The 15,006-nt window shown below is 39.3% G+C and overlaps 1 protein-coding gene across 1 annotated transcript in view; it reads right to left on the bottom strand.

Annotated features, from left to right (window-relative positions):
• NYAP2 (neuronal tyrosine-phosphorylated phosphoinositide-3-kinase adaptor 2) overlaps window positions 1-14,585 on the bottom strand; it is a 152,643-nt gene extending 138,058 nt beyond the window's left edge. Inside the window, exons 1-3 of the mRNA XM_075157627.1 lie at window positions 14,064-14,585; window positions 13,315-13,812; window positions 6,456-6,698 (exon numbers count right to left, since the gene is read on the bottom strand). Coding sequence (XP_075013728.1) covers window positions 6,456-6,661 — 206 coding nt within the window. The 5' untranslated portion in view covers window positions 6,662-6,698; window positions 13,315-13,812; window positions 14,064-14,585. The remainder of the gene's footprint in view (window positions 1-6,455; window positions 6,699-13,314; window positions 13,813-14,063) is intronic.
• Window positions 14,586-15,006: the final 421 nt, after the last annotated feature.

The raw sequence follows: 15,006 nt of genomic DNA, 5'->3' as shown, positions 1-15,006 counted from the left end.
TCAGACAGCCTGTGAATACCAATAGCACAGAGCCACTTAGACTGAATTTTTACAAGAAGAAAAGGGGTCTGTAACCCATTTAGAAGTCCTCTGGGCTCTCTATGACCCCACACTTCCAATTATGCTTTTAAATATAGCAAATGAATCCTGAGCAAAAATTCATTCACTTACATGGTGGGCCAGTATACATCTGAGCAATTTGTGAAATGATGAAGGGGAAAAGATCATACAACTTCCCCAAAAAAGAGTAAAAGTTGTAGGCAGAAGCCCTAAAATAATGCAAGATTTATTGAAAATAACATCAAGATTTAGATACCAAAGTGATAATGATTTCTGCTTTATTTCTTTGGTACTTGGGATTACCAAAGCAGACTATCAGTCTCTATGGTAAATTTTAAATGACATTTGTTGCATGACTGTCCTAAAATAAAACTTCTCAGAATACGAGCAACAGCAATGTAATATAGTTTGCATTGTGTCTGTTGTTTATTTTGTGTGGCAATAATACAGGCGGCCATATGGATATGAGCATTTGGAAGGGAGGATTTGTTGGCTAGATCATCACATCTGTTTACTTATAAATGCAACAAAAATACATTTGGAGGTCACTGACTGCACAACCAGTATTCTTTATAAAAAAAGTATATATTTAAGTATTCTTTATAAAAAAAAACCCCAACCTACCAGTGCTACTCTTTCTATGTCAACCCAACTTCAAAAGAGACCCTATGGTATTTTCATGAGAAAAAGGTTTTGACGTCATACTAAAATTTGTCTCTTATCACATCTCATCGGCCATTTCCACCATAAAGGTAGTATCACAGCAACAATTTAATCTAGGGTGAAATGAGTATGCAATATGTCCAGGAGGAAGATAAGGAAAACAACCAGTGCCACAGTTAAGCTTCCTCATAACATATACCCTTTGATTAAAGGAGCACGTATCACTGACCTCATATCCAAAAATCACATTCACCAAGTGAACTTAGATTTGAATTAAAAAAAACCAAACAAAACCCCACAAAAACCCACACTGACACACCTAACCAATAACAAGAAGTTCACAAGCTTGTAATTTGTAACATCTCAATAATGTGCTTGCAGGTACTTCAGCCGAGCCCCTCACCATGATCTGAAATATTTATTGCACTTGCTCCACATTTTTCTTGAGGTCTGGCTGCAATCATATTGTAATCTAGTAAGCATAAGTATTCCTGCAAATTTAGAAATGTGTAGTTCACTACACAAAATTTCAACTACAGATAAATGTTCAGAAAAAGAAGAAACAGTACTTTAAACATTCTTTTACATAAAGTATTTTTCTGATTTCAAGACATTATTATAAACGGTAAGTTCATAATGAAATTATTTTACTTAGGGTATTTTTGATTCTGGTAGAAATCTTTTGGTAGAAACACCTCAACATGTCTATATACTCTAAGGTTACACATATTTTCTCATCTGAACGGAGCTTTTGGCAGTGAATAATCCCATGCATAGAAATATTTTTATATTTGCTTGCTGTCACCCATGCTTGATAACACTTAACTTTTAGCTGAAGGACACATAACTTATGTCTTGTTTATGAAGGAACCTACGGACAGAAACTACAGAAAACTACAGATAGATAATACCTGAATTCAATTACTTCCACAACCTTAAAAAAAAAAAATAGAGAGCAAGAGAAAAATACGATCTTACTTTTGCCGATGAGTTAGTCTTCAATATTTGATTTGCCAAAGGAAGGAGAGGTTAGGATCACAGCTGTTCATTACAATTCCTTCTTTATTACAAGAGCTTAACTCTGCCACTGGCTGGCTGGCCCATTTCTGCTAGCTTTAGCACAGAACAGTGCTCCTAAAAGCTCCTCCTCTTGACAGCATCTGTCTGGATACTTCCCTCGACAAGCAGAAACAAGACTTTCCACAGAGCCATTCAGGTGCTGGGAATGAGCTACAAGTAAGGGAAACCATTAGAAGTAGAAATAAGTATTTTGATGGCTAAGTCCAGGATTTGGCAGGTAGAAATTCATGCCCACTAACACCGTCAGCTTTACACCAGAGCAGTCACATCTTCATAGTGTTCAAATCAAAATGACAACATCCCCAACAGAAACAGTAGCTTAAATGACACCTAAAAACTAGAAGCCAAAACTTTGAAAGCATACATCTCCTGTGCAAGTGTACAACCCCAGCCACTCCCTATGATTAATGCAATGTGCCTCAGCCTTCCGAGAAGGAGGGTTCATTATTTGTTTCTTACCAAGATTTTGTATTTATACAACCAAAAAAAAAGCACTGGTGAAGTATCCATACAAGACTATGTGTAATAGAGATGAAGTACCTAAATATATGTATTTCAATTACGGATGAGTCACAATGCAACTGCTGATTCTAACAGATGTCCTATGTAAACTCAGAATACTCACCTTTTCCCTGGCACCCGTAACAGCTGAGGCAAATCTACCTTCTGTTCCCAGAAACACTGCCTACGGCAGCTATTATATCATGGCAAATGTACATCTCGCAGTACTGCAACTTTATTGCCAGTGAAAATGATACTGCTTCATAACTTTATTTGCAATTTATAAGCTCTGTGGGCAATATGCCAGTATGTTCTCTTGGTCTGGACAGAGCCACCTGAACAGACAAGTAGTGAATGATCAAGCAGTGAGACCAGACAAATAAAAGATGGAAGAAAAAAGGTCTGAAAATTAGGCCATATATATATACACACACACACACTAACATATTTATTGTGGCTTACTGTCAGCTACTGATCAGCACATTAACCTTATTTTCTCTGCATGATCACTAAGTACCATACTAAAATTAGGTCAGAAATTCAGATCAGATCAGCTGACTCAGCCCAGCAAGATCAGACAAAGACTAGTTGCTTTTTTTCCCAATCCAATACGATGTGTTTTATCCCCTGCAATATACAATAGATCTATACATTTTTCCCCACAATTAACCTATCAGAACCACACACGATGAGATAGCAATCACACTGAAGGTACACCAGTGCTACTGAAGAAACACAATACAATGTATCCTTAGGAAGGCAAAACGCACAATCAAACAGCGTTTTTTTTTTTAGGTCATTTTTCAGATCTTGTTTCCAAACTGCGCAGACTAATGCATTTCAATGAACTTTTAAGTCATTCAGCATGGTTATGAGATAATTTAGGTAAATAACAGCTGCTTCCAAGTAGTGTTGTGTATGAATATCACCACTTTATTAGATAATAAATTACTCATAACTATGTTGTTAATATAGAAGATCAGCCTTCTTCTAAAAGAGACCATCTGAACACTAAAATTGAATAGCCTTTCAAAAATTCAATAATCAGTTTATTAGTTAATTTTCCAGTAGGTACCAAAGACTTACAGCTGCTTTATTTTGATTCCCACAAGCAAAAGGAGAGTGTTTGCTGGAACCCCCTCTCCTGCTCAGAATGTACCTGCAGTTAATCACAGGGGATGACTCCCTTGTTGCTAAGGAGATTGTTTTCAGCTGTTGGTAGTCTCCAGACTGGTAGCACTGTTATCACTGCACATGTGCACCACTTGCTATCTAGGCCACGCTACCATGAATTAGGGATAATATAAATACCCACCAAGATAAGGTAAAGATATAAGGAAAATAGTATAGAACAAAGAAGAAATCAATAATCCTACTTTACCTTTCCTGACTGCTGTGTTTCAATAGACAACATGATCTTGGATGAATCTCTGGAGGTTCCTACAGGGAGCAGACTCAATTGCGATCAGCCTAAGTGACTTCAGACATCATGCTTCCTTTAGTCAAGTCAGATGTTCTCCCTTGGTCTGCCATTGCTTTTAGTTTTCCTAATCAAGGGTTGATCACAAATATCTCATTTTCCCTCTCCAAGTTTACACAGGAAAAAGAGAAAAAGACTCAAAGACAGCATTTTCCAAGATTTTCTAAGGTGTTTTTCCTACTTTGTTTCCTCAGACGGATATTGTTTACCCCCTCAATGCTACTGAGATAAGCCAAGTGGGAACCACCGCAAACATGGTTTCCCACAGAAGAGCACTATATCCGAGAAATGTTGATGCCTCCAATCCACATACATATACATGCTGTTCCTCTGATAAACCCACTACCTTGCTGGTAACCTTCCTTGTGTCTTCTGACTCTGTATCTGACTCTGAACAGAGCACAGCACTGTTCTCAGTTATCTCAGTTTAGCATGAGCAAGAGTTTCATGATTTGGCTCAGCCCTAAATCATCTGCACTTATCCAGAGCTCTTCATCAAATCACTTTGCCAAGATCAATAAATAAAACCACACAAACCAACCACAAGGTATAAAATACTGTTACCGCCATTCAAATTAGGTAGAGAAGCTTGGCTAGAGGACTATAAAGAACCAGGTAGCTCCACAACTTACTCTGTCATGCCCCAAGAAACTTATTCATAACAAAATCTGTTCTGGCACTTAGTGACCTTTATGGTCACACAACTAAAGAGCATGTAAACAGGTTAGCCAGAGCACAGCCTAATTAGCTGTCAACTCTGAAGACCATATTCTAAATAAATCTGTATACATTAGCAGTTTAACATAGCTTATCATCAAATGAAGAAGTTGCCACAAGGACTGAGGAATTTATTTTTCCAGCCAATTCTAAATTAATCAAATAGTGACGTTTCAATAAATGCAAAATATTTACAAATTTTCTTTTATTATTTTTTATTATTTTCCTCAGCAGGGAAGAGCCAGCAATGTAAGATGAGAAAGCACTCTTCATCTCACTACTTTAACTAGCAATTTATTGACTAGCACTTTTGTACGCGCTCACTTAGCAGGTGAGACAGATTCAAATTCTTCCTCTGCTTCATGTACCTACAACTTAACTTCCCTCTCCATCATATTAAGAAATATTTTTACGTGGGTCTCCCTACCCTTTCCTCTTGGAAATTTTGCAGTTTATGTAGGTATTCAGTAATCAAAAGAAAGAGATGAACACTAAACAAACATGGCAAGAATGAAACAAAATGCGTATCCAGCATAAATCAAAACAAAGAAAAAAACCCCTCCTACATTAATCTGCTGCAAGGGAAAACATTTTCTCTCATGAATTTGTGCATAGTATAGCTCCTGCTACAAGCAGCCTATGCCTTTGACTCCCCAATAGTTTGAAGCCCCCTAAACATCACCCAAAAGTTGAGCTGACAAGATAATAGTCCAGAAGGTGGCAAAATACACATTGCATGGCTCTCATTATTCACCTTAATTTCACATTAGTCTTATTCCCCCAGCCAAATTAGTGACAATCCAAAAAATTCTACTTCCTGGAACGTAAAGCAGCCATAATTTTGCTTTACGTTGCTGCTTCTCCCTCCTCAGTCAAACTGTATGTGCTGCTCTTTTGCTTTAAACATTCCATCAAAATTACCAGACTACCGAGGCATTACTGGAATGTTCACAGCACAGCATGGCTGTTATACCTGGATGTACAGTACCCAAGACATAGCATAAAATTTAATCACTTAAACTGAAATACAGAAGATTCACGCTGGGAGGAAAAATTCAAAGGACCTATCAGTTTGTGCTCAAGCCAACCATTTGCATATAAAAGTTTAGCATTTGGATGGATGATTTACCTGTATTACACAATTTGTCCCTCTCCTCAAGAAAATGCAATTTTTTTATATGCAAATGTATGTATAATAAATATTTATATCTATCCCATTCAAACTTCTTTTCCTTTCCAAGAGGCTGCAAAGATTTCATTGCCATCCATTGGCACAAGAGGCCAGGTCATGTGAGTGCTCCTCTCATTAATTGTCAATTAAAATCAATGGAATTGTTCAAGAAGAGCCATTACAGGGTTCTGCCCATCAGGGGATTGATCCATTTTCCTTTAAATGATTGCAATATTTTTACTGACTTCAGAGCATGCAGAATGGTGAGGAAATCATAAATAACAGACACTTTTTTTTGTAAAACCTCAGACAGCAATTAGAGAGCTTTGAAAAGTTAAGATTTAAAACATCAGCTCAAGGAGAGTCTATTTTGATCTGTGAGGCTGTCCCTGTCTTGCAAGAGCTCACACACCAACATATCTTTGCACGAAGTACATACTGTCCATCTAAAAGCACTGAGTGGATGAGGACCTACTTTCCGTTAGATCTACATCTCCTATTCCAAACACCTAAACTGCTTGTTACAGATCACACCTTCTGAAGATGCCACACATGCTCAAACTGAATACATTTGGATGGGAATACTCTCTTCGATTGAGGGAGGTCTACACAATGTAAAACACGTGCAACTAGCAGCCCGACATGGGCCAATGGTCTGTACTGCTTTTACCAGCAAGCTGCTTAGAAATCAACTGGTCTACACATATTTACCATATCTGAGACTAAGCCCCTTACTGTTCATTCACTCTGCCAGACCAGTCATCTTTTTATCAAAATATTTACCGTTTTATTGCTTCTTCTTGTTTTCGGCGTTTTTCACTCTTTTCTTTCAAGTAAGCCAGGTTTGTTTCATTCCTCATGCGATCATTCTCTCGAGCAATGTCTGATGCATTCTGTATAACCAAGCCATCATAGGCCTTCATCCCCATATCTTCAATATACTGGAGAAAAGCGCCCAAAGTGACCTCCTCCTGATTAGAACTCATCATCTTGCAGGAGATAATGAACAAAGGAAAGCAACGTTTCCTGCAGGTTGAAAAACACATAATACCTTAATCAGTAGGAAAATAGCTTATGGTTTATGACAACGAGATTGTGTCAATTGTAATTAACATCTCTGTAAGAGACAATTTTTCAGACTTTGTCCTGTCTAAAGGATAATACACAAAGCAATTCAGAACCCAGAACAACATTACTCGAGACAAGAGGAGATAAAAACCAAGAGTCTCTTCTTTCAAGCGACGCAGATCCATCGAGTTATACACTGTTCAAATCCCAAAAAGGTTTCTTCCCACCTCTTCCCTTTTCCTAACGCCCTTCAGTTGCAACGACACTGACCTCCCTGGATCTCAGTTTGAATTGGACTGAAAAGGCTTCCATCCCAGGACAACAGGTGCTTTTTGCAATTTAGATAAAGCTGCACCAGAGCAAATCACCAGACACATTCCTATTCTGCAGGATATTCCAAAGTTCAGGTGAAAAATACTGTTCCACTTTTTGGAACAAAAAAGTTCAAAATTTTCTTCAGGTTCAAAATCTGGAAAGAAATACTGTGAAATAGTTTCCTATATTTCTCAGTCACATACATATGAGCCCATAAGCCCTGGTCATTTGTTGCTCAACAGCTTGTTAGCTTGAAGCTCCAAGAGCAGACAAGAAATCCCAGCTGAGATGGGACCTGCAGAACTCTAAAGCCCTTGAATTCTCCAAGCTTCCATATTTCTTCCACAGGTATGACAGACACTTGGATTTACAGCACCTCCAGGTAAGCAGCATGGAGCACAGACACGCTCAGATCCCTAGGTCACTCCTGGCTCCATGGCAGGCAACCTAAAAGCTCTCAGAAAGGCCCCAAAGGTTCTCCACTCAGCAGCAGACACCCTGGGAGTCACGAGAACTCTGATGTATAGACACATCAGTAAATACTACAGGTGACTAAAGGCAAGGTATAATTTCAAGAAACATACTGGCTATCTAAATTCTATACAACTGGATTAACTACATATTAAACAAGTAACATAGAACTTTCATAAAAGAGAATTGTGCCATCTTCTTATTTTAAAGACTGATTACTGTAAGGTCCTGAGACATTACGATCTTGAGTGGCATTGTCCTCACACAGCCCTGCGAGGGGGGTCCTCATCTTAGAAACAAGGAGTCGATGCAGAGAGTGACTGAGTGACACACTAGCAGACCTGGCAGCTGAACTCAGCTCTCTAAGGCATGTTTGCTTCTTCACCACTAGAGCATCCCTCCCTTCCCTGAAGAAGGATGGTGTGACTTCTTGGAATCAGCCCGAGAACCATGCCAGCACTGAAGTGATCTTATTGAATAGGCAACGAGTATCCTGTCTGCACACAGATTTTAGGGGCAGAGTCCCTGTGTAATCAGTGAGAAAAATCTTTCCTCCATTTCCTAATACACTGCCATATTTCTAATCTTTATTACACTGCTGGACAAGCAAAATTCTGATCAGGGTAGGCACTGATTCTAAAATAAATAAATTAAGAGCTCTTATAGATTCTAGCAACCCACTCTGGACCTTCAGGCACAGCCCTGAACATGAGAACAAAATGCTTTTACATCCACGGAGTAAGCAATCTGCAAGGGATGAAAAGAAAAGAGAAATATTTTTCCACCCTTTAATTTTTTTTCCCTGTTTTTGATCACTTGAAGTAGCAATGGCAACAAGCAGCTGGTTTCAGGCAGTTATTACTTAAAAATCACACCAATAATTTTTTTCCTTTGTTCTCTGTGTCTCTATATCAAAATTATTTCTGTACAATGGTAACCTGAATGTTAAAGTCATAGATTCAGAGGATGCAAAGGGTCTGCTCCTATCACTTCTTCTACCTCCCAAGACAACCTTTTCTATCAACAAAGCCTGAACATGAGCATAAGGCTCTATTCAGGGTCACTAAATTGAAATTAAAGTATTTTCAGGCATGGGTATAGGTATTTCCTACCAGTCTCTGCAGGGTAAAACCTGTGAAGGAGGTCTTAGTGCAGCCCAACATGCATGCATGCAATTTCACACAGCTTTCACATTGGAAGTGGCTAGAACTCCACTGGGTTGGAATATGCATTGAGCCATTCTATATATTCACCATAAGTGGCATAGTATCTGCAAAGAAGTGCATTGGAAAGCTAACAATAAGCTAAACAGACTATCAATGTTACTGATGCTTCAGTAGACATCATTTTAGACCAATTCCTAACCTTTCTGATTAAGAAAAGTAAGTCCAGATACCATAGCCCCTTCCCGGGAGTCTCTGTCTACAGCATGAAGCCTACCTGATTAAAAACAATGCTAACAGCATAGATGGCTCTAACTCCACTGTCTCCAAACTTCTCAAACGGTACCTGCTTTTTAATAGTTAAAGTCTGGGCCATTTCCCCAGTAGATGGCTATTTCACTATATCTTCCATTTTGGACTTCTAGTAAAGCCTAGTTTCTGCATATGTTGAATTAAATTCAGATAAATCTGCACAACAGAGAAACCCCACCCTAGCGACCTCAATGGCAATTTTTGCCATTGATTTCTCCAGATTTTACACTTGAAATATAATATGAAATTTCATACTGAAGATAACTTCAAGCAGGCTTTCGATAAATGCAGTTCTGATCCATTTTTCCCCGAGACATATAGAACTTGATCTGCTTCACACTCTCTTTTATGACAACAATACAGCATTTTTTTTCCTCCTTGTTTCCCTTTCTTTTTGGAGGTCAAAAATGAACTGACACTTAAGGATATAATGAATCTCCTTTTATTATGATATTTATTTTTCATACAAGAGAATAAAGTCATTCCAATTCCAAAAAGCCTGAAATAAAAAGCCTTTATTCTGCTGCATGCAATGACCAGATACTTTATATACTGGTTTGTCACTGATGTTTTCTATTACTAAACTCATGCAGAATGACAACAATTTACACGATATTTAATAAATAGATCAAGATATATTCTTTGTCCTAACAGGGGTCCAATCCTGCAGCAATACTGAATAACTGTAGCTACTGAATTCCTCCTGTGACTGTTGATGCTTGCATGCTTATGACACCAAATTCAGTTTGGGGTACTCCTGGAGGGGGTTGGGGGACTCCCAGATATTTCAAAACCTTGAATCAGCAATTGTGGCACCAATTCTGAAAAGCATCTATACAAGTAGCAAGCATTTTCTGGATCAAAACCTGTGTATCTCCTGCATGCACGGTATTTTACAGCCTCATTGCATTTACTAATATTGGACAGTTGTGCATGCTACGCTTAAACAGGGAATAAAAATGCAAGCAGCTGGGGCAAAAAGCTTAACTAATTACTGTAAACATTTTTACAGTATTAGTATTCCTTCTACAGCACACTAGGACTAATTTTATTTACAGGTATTAATGCCACTTCAGAGATACTACGTTACTTTAATAAATCTGCTTTATAACTGCAATAGGCTGCAACCAATACATGTGGCCCATGGAGTCCCATGCATTCCTTGCTTGTCGCCCTCCTTGGAAAAACGTGTGGACAGCACTGATCAAAGGTTCTGCTGACTGGGAAACTCAGGCAGTGAGCAATTCCTAACCATCTGCCAGGGCAGATACAAGTACAAGCAAGTGTTCTGTTTGAGTACATTTATATTTGATTAAAAATATGCAAATGCAAGTTATTTAATAAGTAATGTAAGCTGTAGGTGAGGCATCACCCTTTTGGTACCCCTAACATGCACACTGTGGTCAGGTATTTTGTTAGCTGCTAATGAGGACCATACAGAATCACCTGTGTATTTGCAATCCAATTGTTTTCAGTGCATTTTCTTTTCTGAAACTAAGCAGCCCTGGAAAATTTTAACTGGGAGTTGCTCTGTTAGGGAAATTCTTTTGACACTCCTTTCTCTTCCCCTCCTCATTGTGAAGGAACCGGAGGAGACAGTGGGGAGGAGGAAAAGCCCTGGATTTCAGCTATTGAAGCCAACATACTGAGAAGTCAACAGAAATCGATTGGAGGAACTTTGTTGCGAGTGTTCACTGAACACACACATTTTTGGAAATTCACCTGAATGCAAGGACACAAAGAAAGTTCTCCAACATGCTCACTTTGACTCTTAAAGGTCAAACTAACACTATGTGAAACCTCACTGAGAAGAAAGAAAATAAAAAAAAAAACACCACCAAACAATCATGCTCACCAGCACCTGCCTCTCCAGGTATCCCCAAATCAGAGGGACATTGGCAAAGGAGCACAGAGCAGCTCGCACTGTCGTGGCCCATGCAATCAGCTGTCAGCATGGGAGGAGTAAAGCAAGCAAGATTTTTTTTTTTCTCCTCCCTGCCAGTGCATCTGGTTTACTGGCAAGGGCAAGCAGTCCCCTTACTGGTTTGCCTAGAAATATTTACATAACTAAATTCAAGCTCTTTGTATTGATTCAGACACAATTTTTATAGGAGAATAATGCATTGTGCTTCACAAGACTGTTGCATACCTTACTTCTAATTTAACTATTTGCTCTGATGCCAAACATACAGCATTCTTGGTCAAACCCCAAAGTACCTCCTTTTCATATGATCAGTGTGCAAAAATATTGAATTCAGAATATGAGGAGTAATCAACCCAATATCACAGTATCAAAGCAATGCTATACATTAATATTCAGACATGCAGTTCTCCCTCTTATTCACATGAGGATCCCCAAAATATCAGTGCTTTTCAGCATGCTTGACAGCCATAAGCTGCAGCTGTGCTGCACTGAAAATTGGCAATGCTGACATTAAACTGAAGGAGCTTTTTGAATGACAAAGGCACTGATTGCCTTCTTCCAAACCAGAAGGATATTTTTTTTTTTTTTAAATTTTAACATAGGAGAACAGAGCTTGGAAACACAAGAGTGGGGTTGCCCAAAGTCCTGGTCCAACCCCTAATTTATAAAGGTCTACACACCTCTCCACTCCTGTCTGTCTCCCCTCCAAATACTGCCTCCTCTCTTTGAGAGCACATCTGCTTTCACATTACCTGTTAATTCCCTCCAGTAAATTCAGTATATCAGAAGGATTCTGCACAAATCAAGGATGCTAATCAGCCATTCAACCCTTGAGTTTGAGCTGTTGCATTCTAGTTGCTTGCAAGGCAGTAAAAGCAAAGTAGACAGGCCAGCCATATCCAATTTTCACAAACTGCTGACCACAGCAGCACTAATAAAGACCTAACAGTATTGGGTGTACAAAGAATACTTTCACTGCAACCAAGAAAAATTCAGTGATGGAAAAATATACTAGAAAGTACTTTGCAGAACTCTGTCTCGTATCGTAACTGTGCCTTATACCAAGTGAGCTTTGAAATACCCATGTGATGGGACAAATTGCTAAGACATGCTTTTTAGAGTTGCATTCCCTGCTCATTCTTAACAATGAGCTGGCATTACTGTTTTCATACACAGTGATATATTAAATTCTAATGTCAAAGAGGAAAAACCTTCTAAAATAGGTTGCAAGTTTCCTACTACGTATTGACAATTTTTATGCAGATATTTAAAGAAAAAGAACAACTACACTCATTTGGAAGTACAAAATATACTTTGTATTTTGACTGGGATTACAGATTATATACCTTGTCCTCATTATACTGCACAGCATGAGCTCTAGCACCTGGGTGAAATCACTGAAGCTAAGTAGTGCTAAGCCCTTCACTTAAAGAGGTTAAAAGTGGCTCCTTCAGTAGAATAAGAATGCTACTGCATGTGTTTAAAGGAATAGTCCATTTCTATAGACGTCCCCACCCTTCATAGGGGAAAGTTATGCTCCCTGTAGTTTTAAGAACTAAAAAAATACCCTGAGCCTTGAATTTTGGCTCCCTTGCTAGTGCCTTTTGTAAAGGGGAAAGGTCTTTGCAACAATGACTCCACTATGACTCCAGAATGTAAAGAGCTGTTGTTTACTTTGCAATACAGCAACACTTTTATCACTTTTATCCCCTGAGGAAAATAATGCTTCCTCCTAACCACACGGATGTTGGACAATTACAAATCTAGATTCAGAATGGCCAGCACTTAAGTGCAATTATGACATTTTATCATCCCAATATTATGCGGAAGACTTATGAACAACAAGAAGAAATAAAACCATACAACACACAGACATATACACACACATTCTGTATGCAAACAGGAGTGCATTTGAACTCAGAAGAAAGAATGAGCTTCTTGCTGATGTATGTATTTTTTTTCCTCCTCCTTAAGAAAATGAAATGGAGATTTCACTACCACAGCATCATGTTAAGATACTGTAAAATATTAATGATGCAGCAGGTCTGATAAGTAACTAACAGAGATGTTAGGAATTATTTCAATTTATTCATCAGAAAATAGCAAAGAATGTTTTAATTATTTCACAGTGCTTTTTACAAACAAAAAAAATCCAGCTGCAAAGTGTCTCTATTACAAGCACAATCAACATGTGAAGTACACAAAAACAGTCAAATAGACTTCAGCTTTTAGTTTAGCAATGGCTTGATTAATACCTCCTAAAAATACATGCAACTTCATCATTATGCATTCTGACTACTCATTATTTCATTTTGTAATTTTTTTTTCATTCTAATTAGCACTGTATTTTATTAGCATGCTCATATAATGTATTAAAATATGTACGTACCAAAATTTAAGTCCACGGGGACTGCTAAGTGCAATAATCAAAGGTGACTTTTGCCTGTAAAAGCCCTTTCCTGTGGTTATCTCAGTGCAGTCGGAAGGGATAGTTCAGCACCATAAGAAACAGACTTGCAGTTAGGCTCAGTGTTTTCTTCAGTTAAAGTGCATTAAATCTTGTTGGCAAAATTGCCCAGATTGTAGAATTCGACATCACTGTAAGTCAGTGTGTTACGTTACAGATCTTCTTAACATACGATCAAAATGGTATGGAAAGTTTGGTTTTTAAAAAATGCAGTGGCAAGAGAAGACAGGTGCTTGCTTCTTTAAATCCACATTCAGAGAAGAGAGGGTACGGATAATGGGAGGGTATAAACAACACCCTGCTTTGAGGTCCAGCAGAGAAGAAACTGGATGATTTTTACCCACTTTACAACATAGAAGATTACAGCACCATCATATGCACTAACACAGAGATTTCTAAGGTGCCTCATTTGAATATGTTCTGTGGAGACAAAAAGAAAGGAATATAAGGAATAGAAAACATCCTATCCAAATGGCTTCTTGCAGCAGGAAAGACGCTCGCTCTCTCATTGCCACTTAGATACAGAAGGTCTGAGGCAGTCTAGCTTGTGGCATCGTCTCTTTCTCTCTCTCTCCCCCGTGACTACAGGCAGGCTTGCTCTCTCCAGCTGCCTTAGTCTGTGGATGCTGCTGTTGATTAATCAGGGATTCTCAAACAAAGAGCAAGCCTACCTTCGGGTGCCAGCAGGACTGTGGGGCTCCTCTCCTGCTGCAATCCGGCTGCCCTGACCCCCCGCGCAGCCGGCATCCTAGCACCTCGGACAGCTCCCCCGCGCCAGGCCCATTGAAGGCGGCCAGAAGGCGGGAGCGGAGGCGCCGGGAGCCGGAGAGCGGCAGCTGCTTCGGTCCTCGGCTCCAGGGGCTCGGGCGCTCGGCAGAGCCTCCTAGCTAGGCAACAGTCTCTTATCTCCACTGCACTGAAGTCTGATTAGCAAATAATCCAGTGGAAAAAAAAAAAAATCTGCATGAAGAGCATTTAGTCTATAGGTAGGAAAGAATATGAAACAACGCCCTCCCCCCCCTCCTTCTTCTCCCTTCCCAAAAAAGAAATTGTTCTTCCACGGAGAATGTGTAAGTTAACCTTTAGCCCGTGTTATGGCTCAAGGAAATGAGCAGCCACTTAAAAGGAACATCTAAGCCTCAGTTTGATACCTCATATTGATGTATCTTTTGCACTCACCCTCACTGAAAAGCAGTGCAAGGCACACAATTACTGCTGACGCAGATCAGACTGCTGCTCGGGGAAAGAGGGGAGGAGCTTCTTCACCTCATCAAAACAACCTCCCACCACCTGCTCCCATTGCACGAGAACAAAACTATGCTACTCGGACAGAACGAGCGTGATATTTACGCTCTTTTACTTGCATTGATATGAGATGCGCGCTCTGGAAAGAAGCATTCTGTTTGAAAAGCATTCAGGGTGAAACTACACAGGTTTATGCTCATCCAGAATTTGTGAATGTAATGGTTTGGAAGAAAACATTTCCTTTTTTCTGAACTGGATCTATCTGTGGTATAGCTCCTCCTTGCAGAATATGTGCAGTTTTGCTTTCTCTCCCCCAAACCTGCAGCCTGGACACAAAGCAAAAGCATTCACTCCCTGCGCAAAAGCCAG

Source organism: Calonectris borealis, chromosome 9 (assembly GCF_964195595.1).
Source record: "Calonectris borealis chromosome 9, bCalBor7.hap1.2, whole genome shotgun sequence".
NCBI classification, from domain to species: Eukaryota; Metazoa; Chordata; class Aves; order Procellariiformes; family Procellariidae; genus Calonectris; species Calonectris borealis.
The sequence above is the reverse complement of the archived record's forward strand: the minus strand, read 5'-3'. Positions and strand labels throughout refer to the sequence as shown.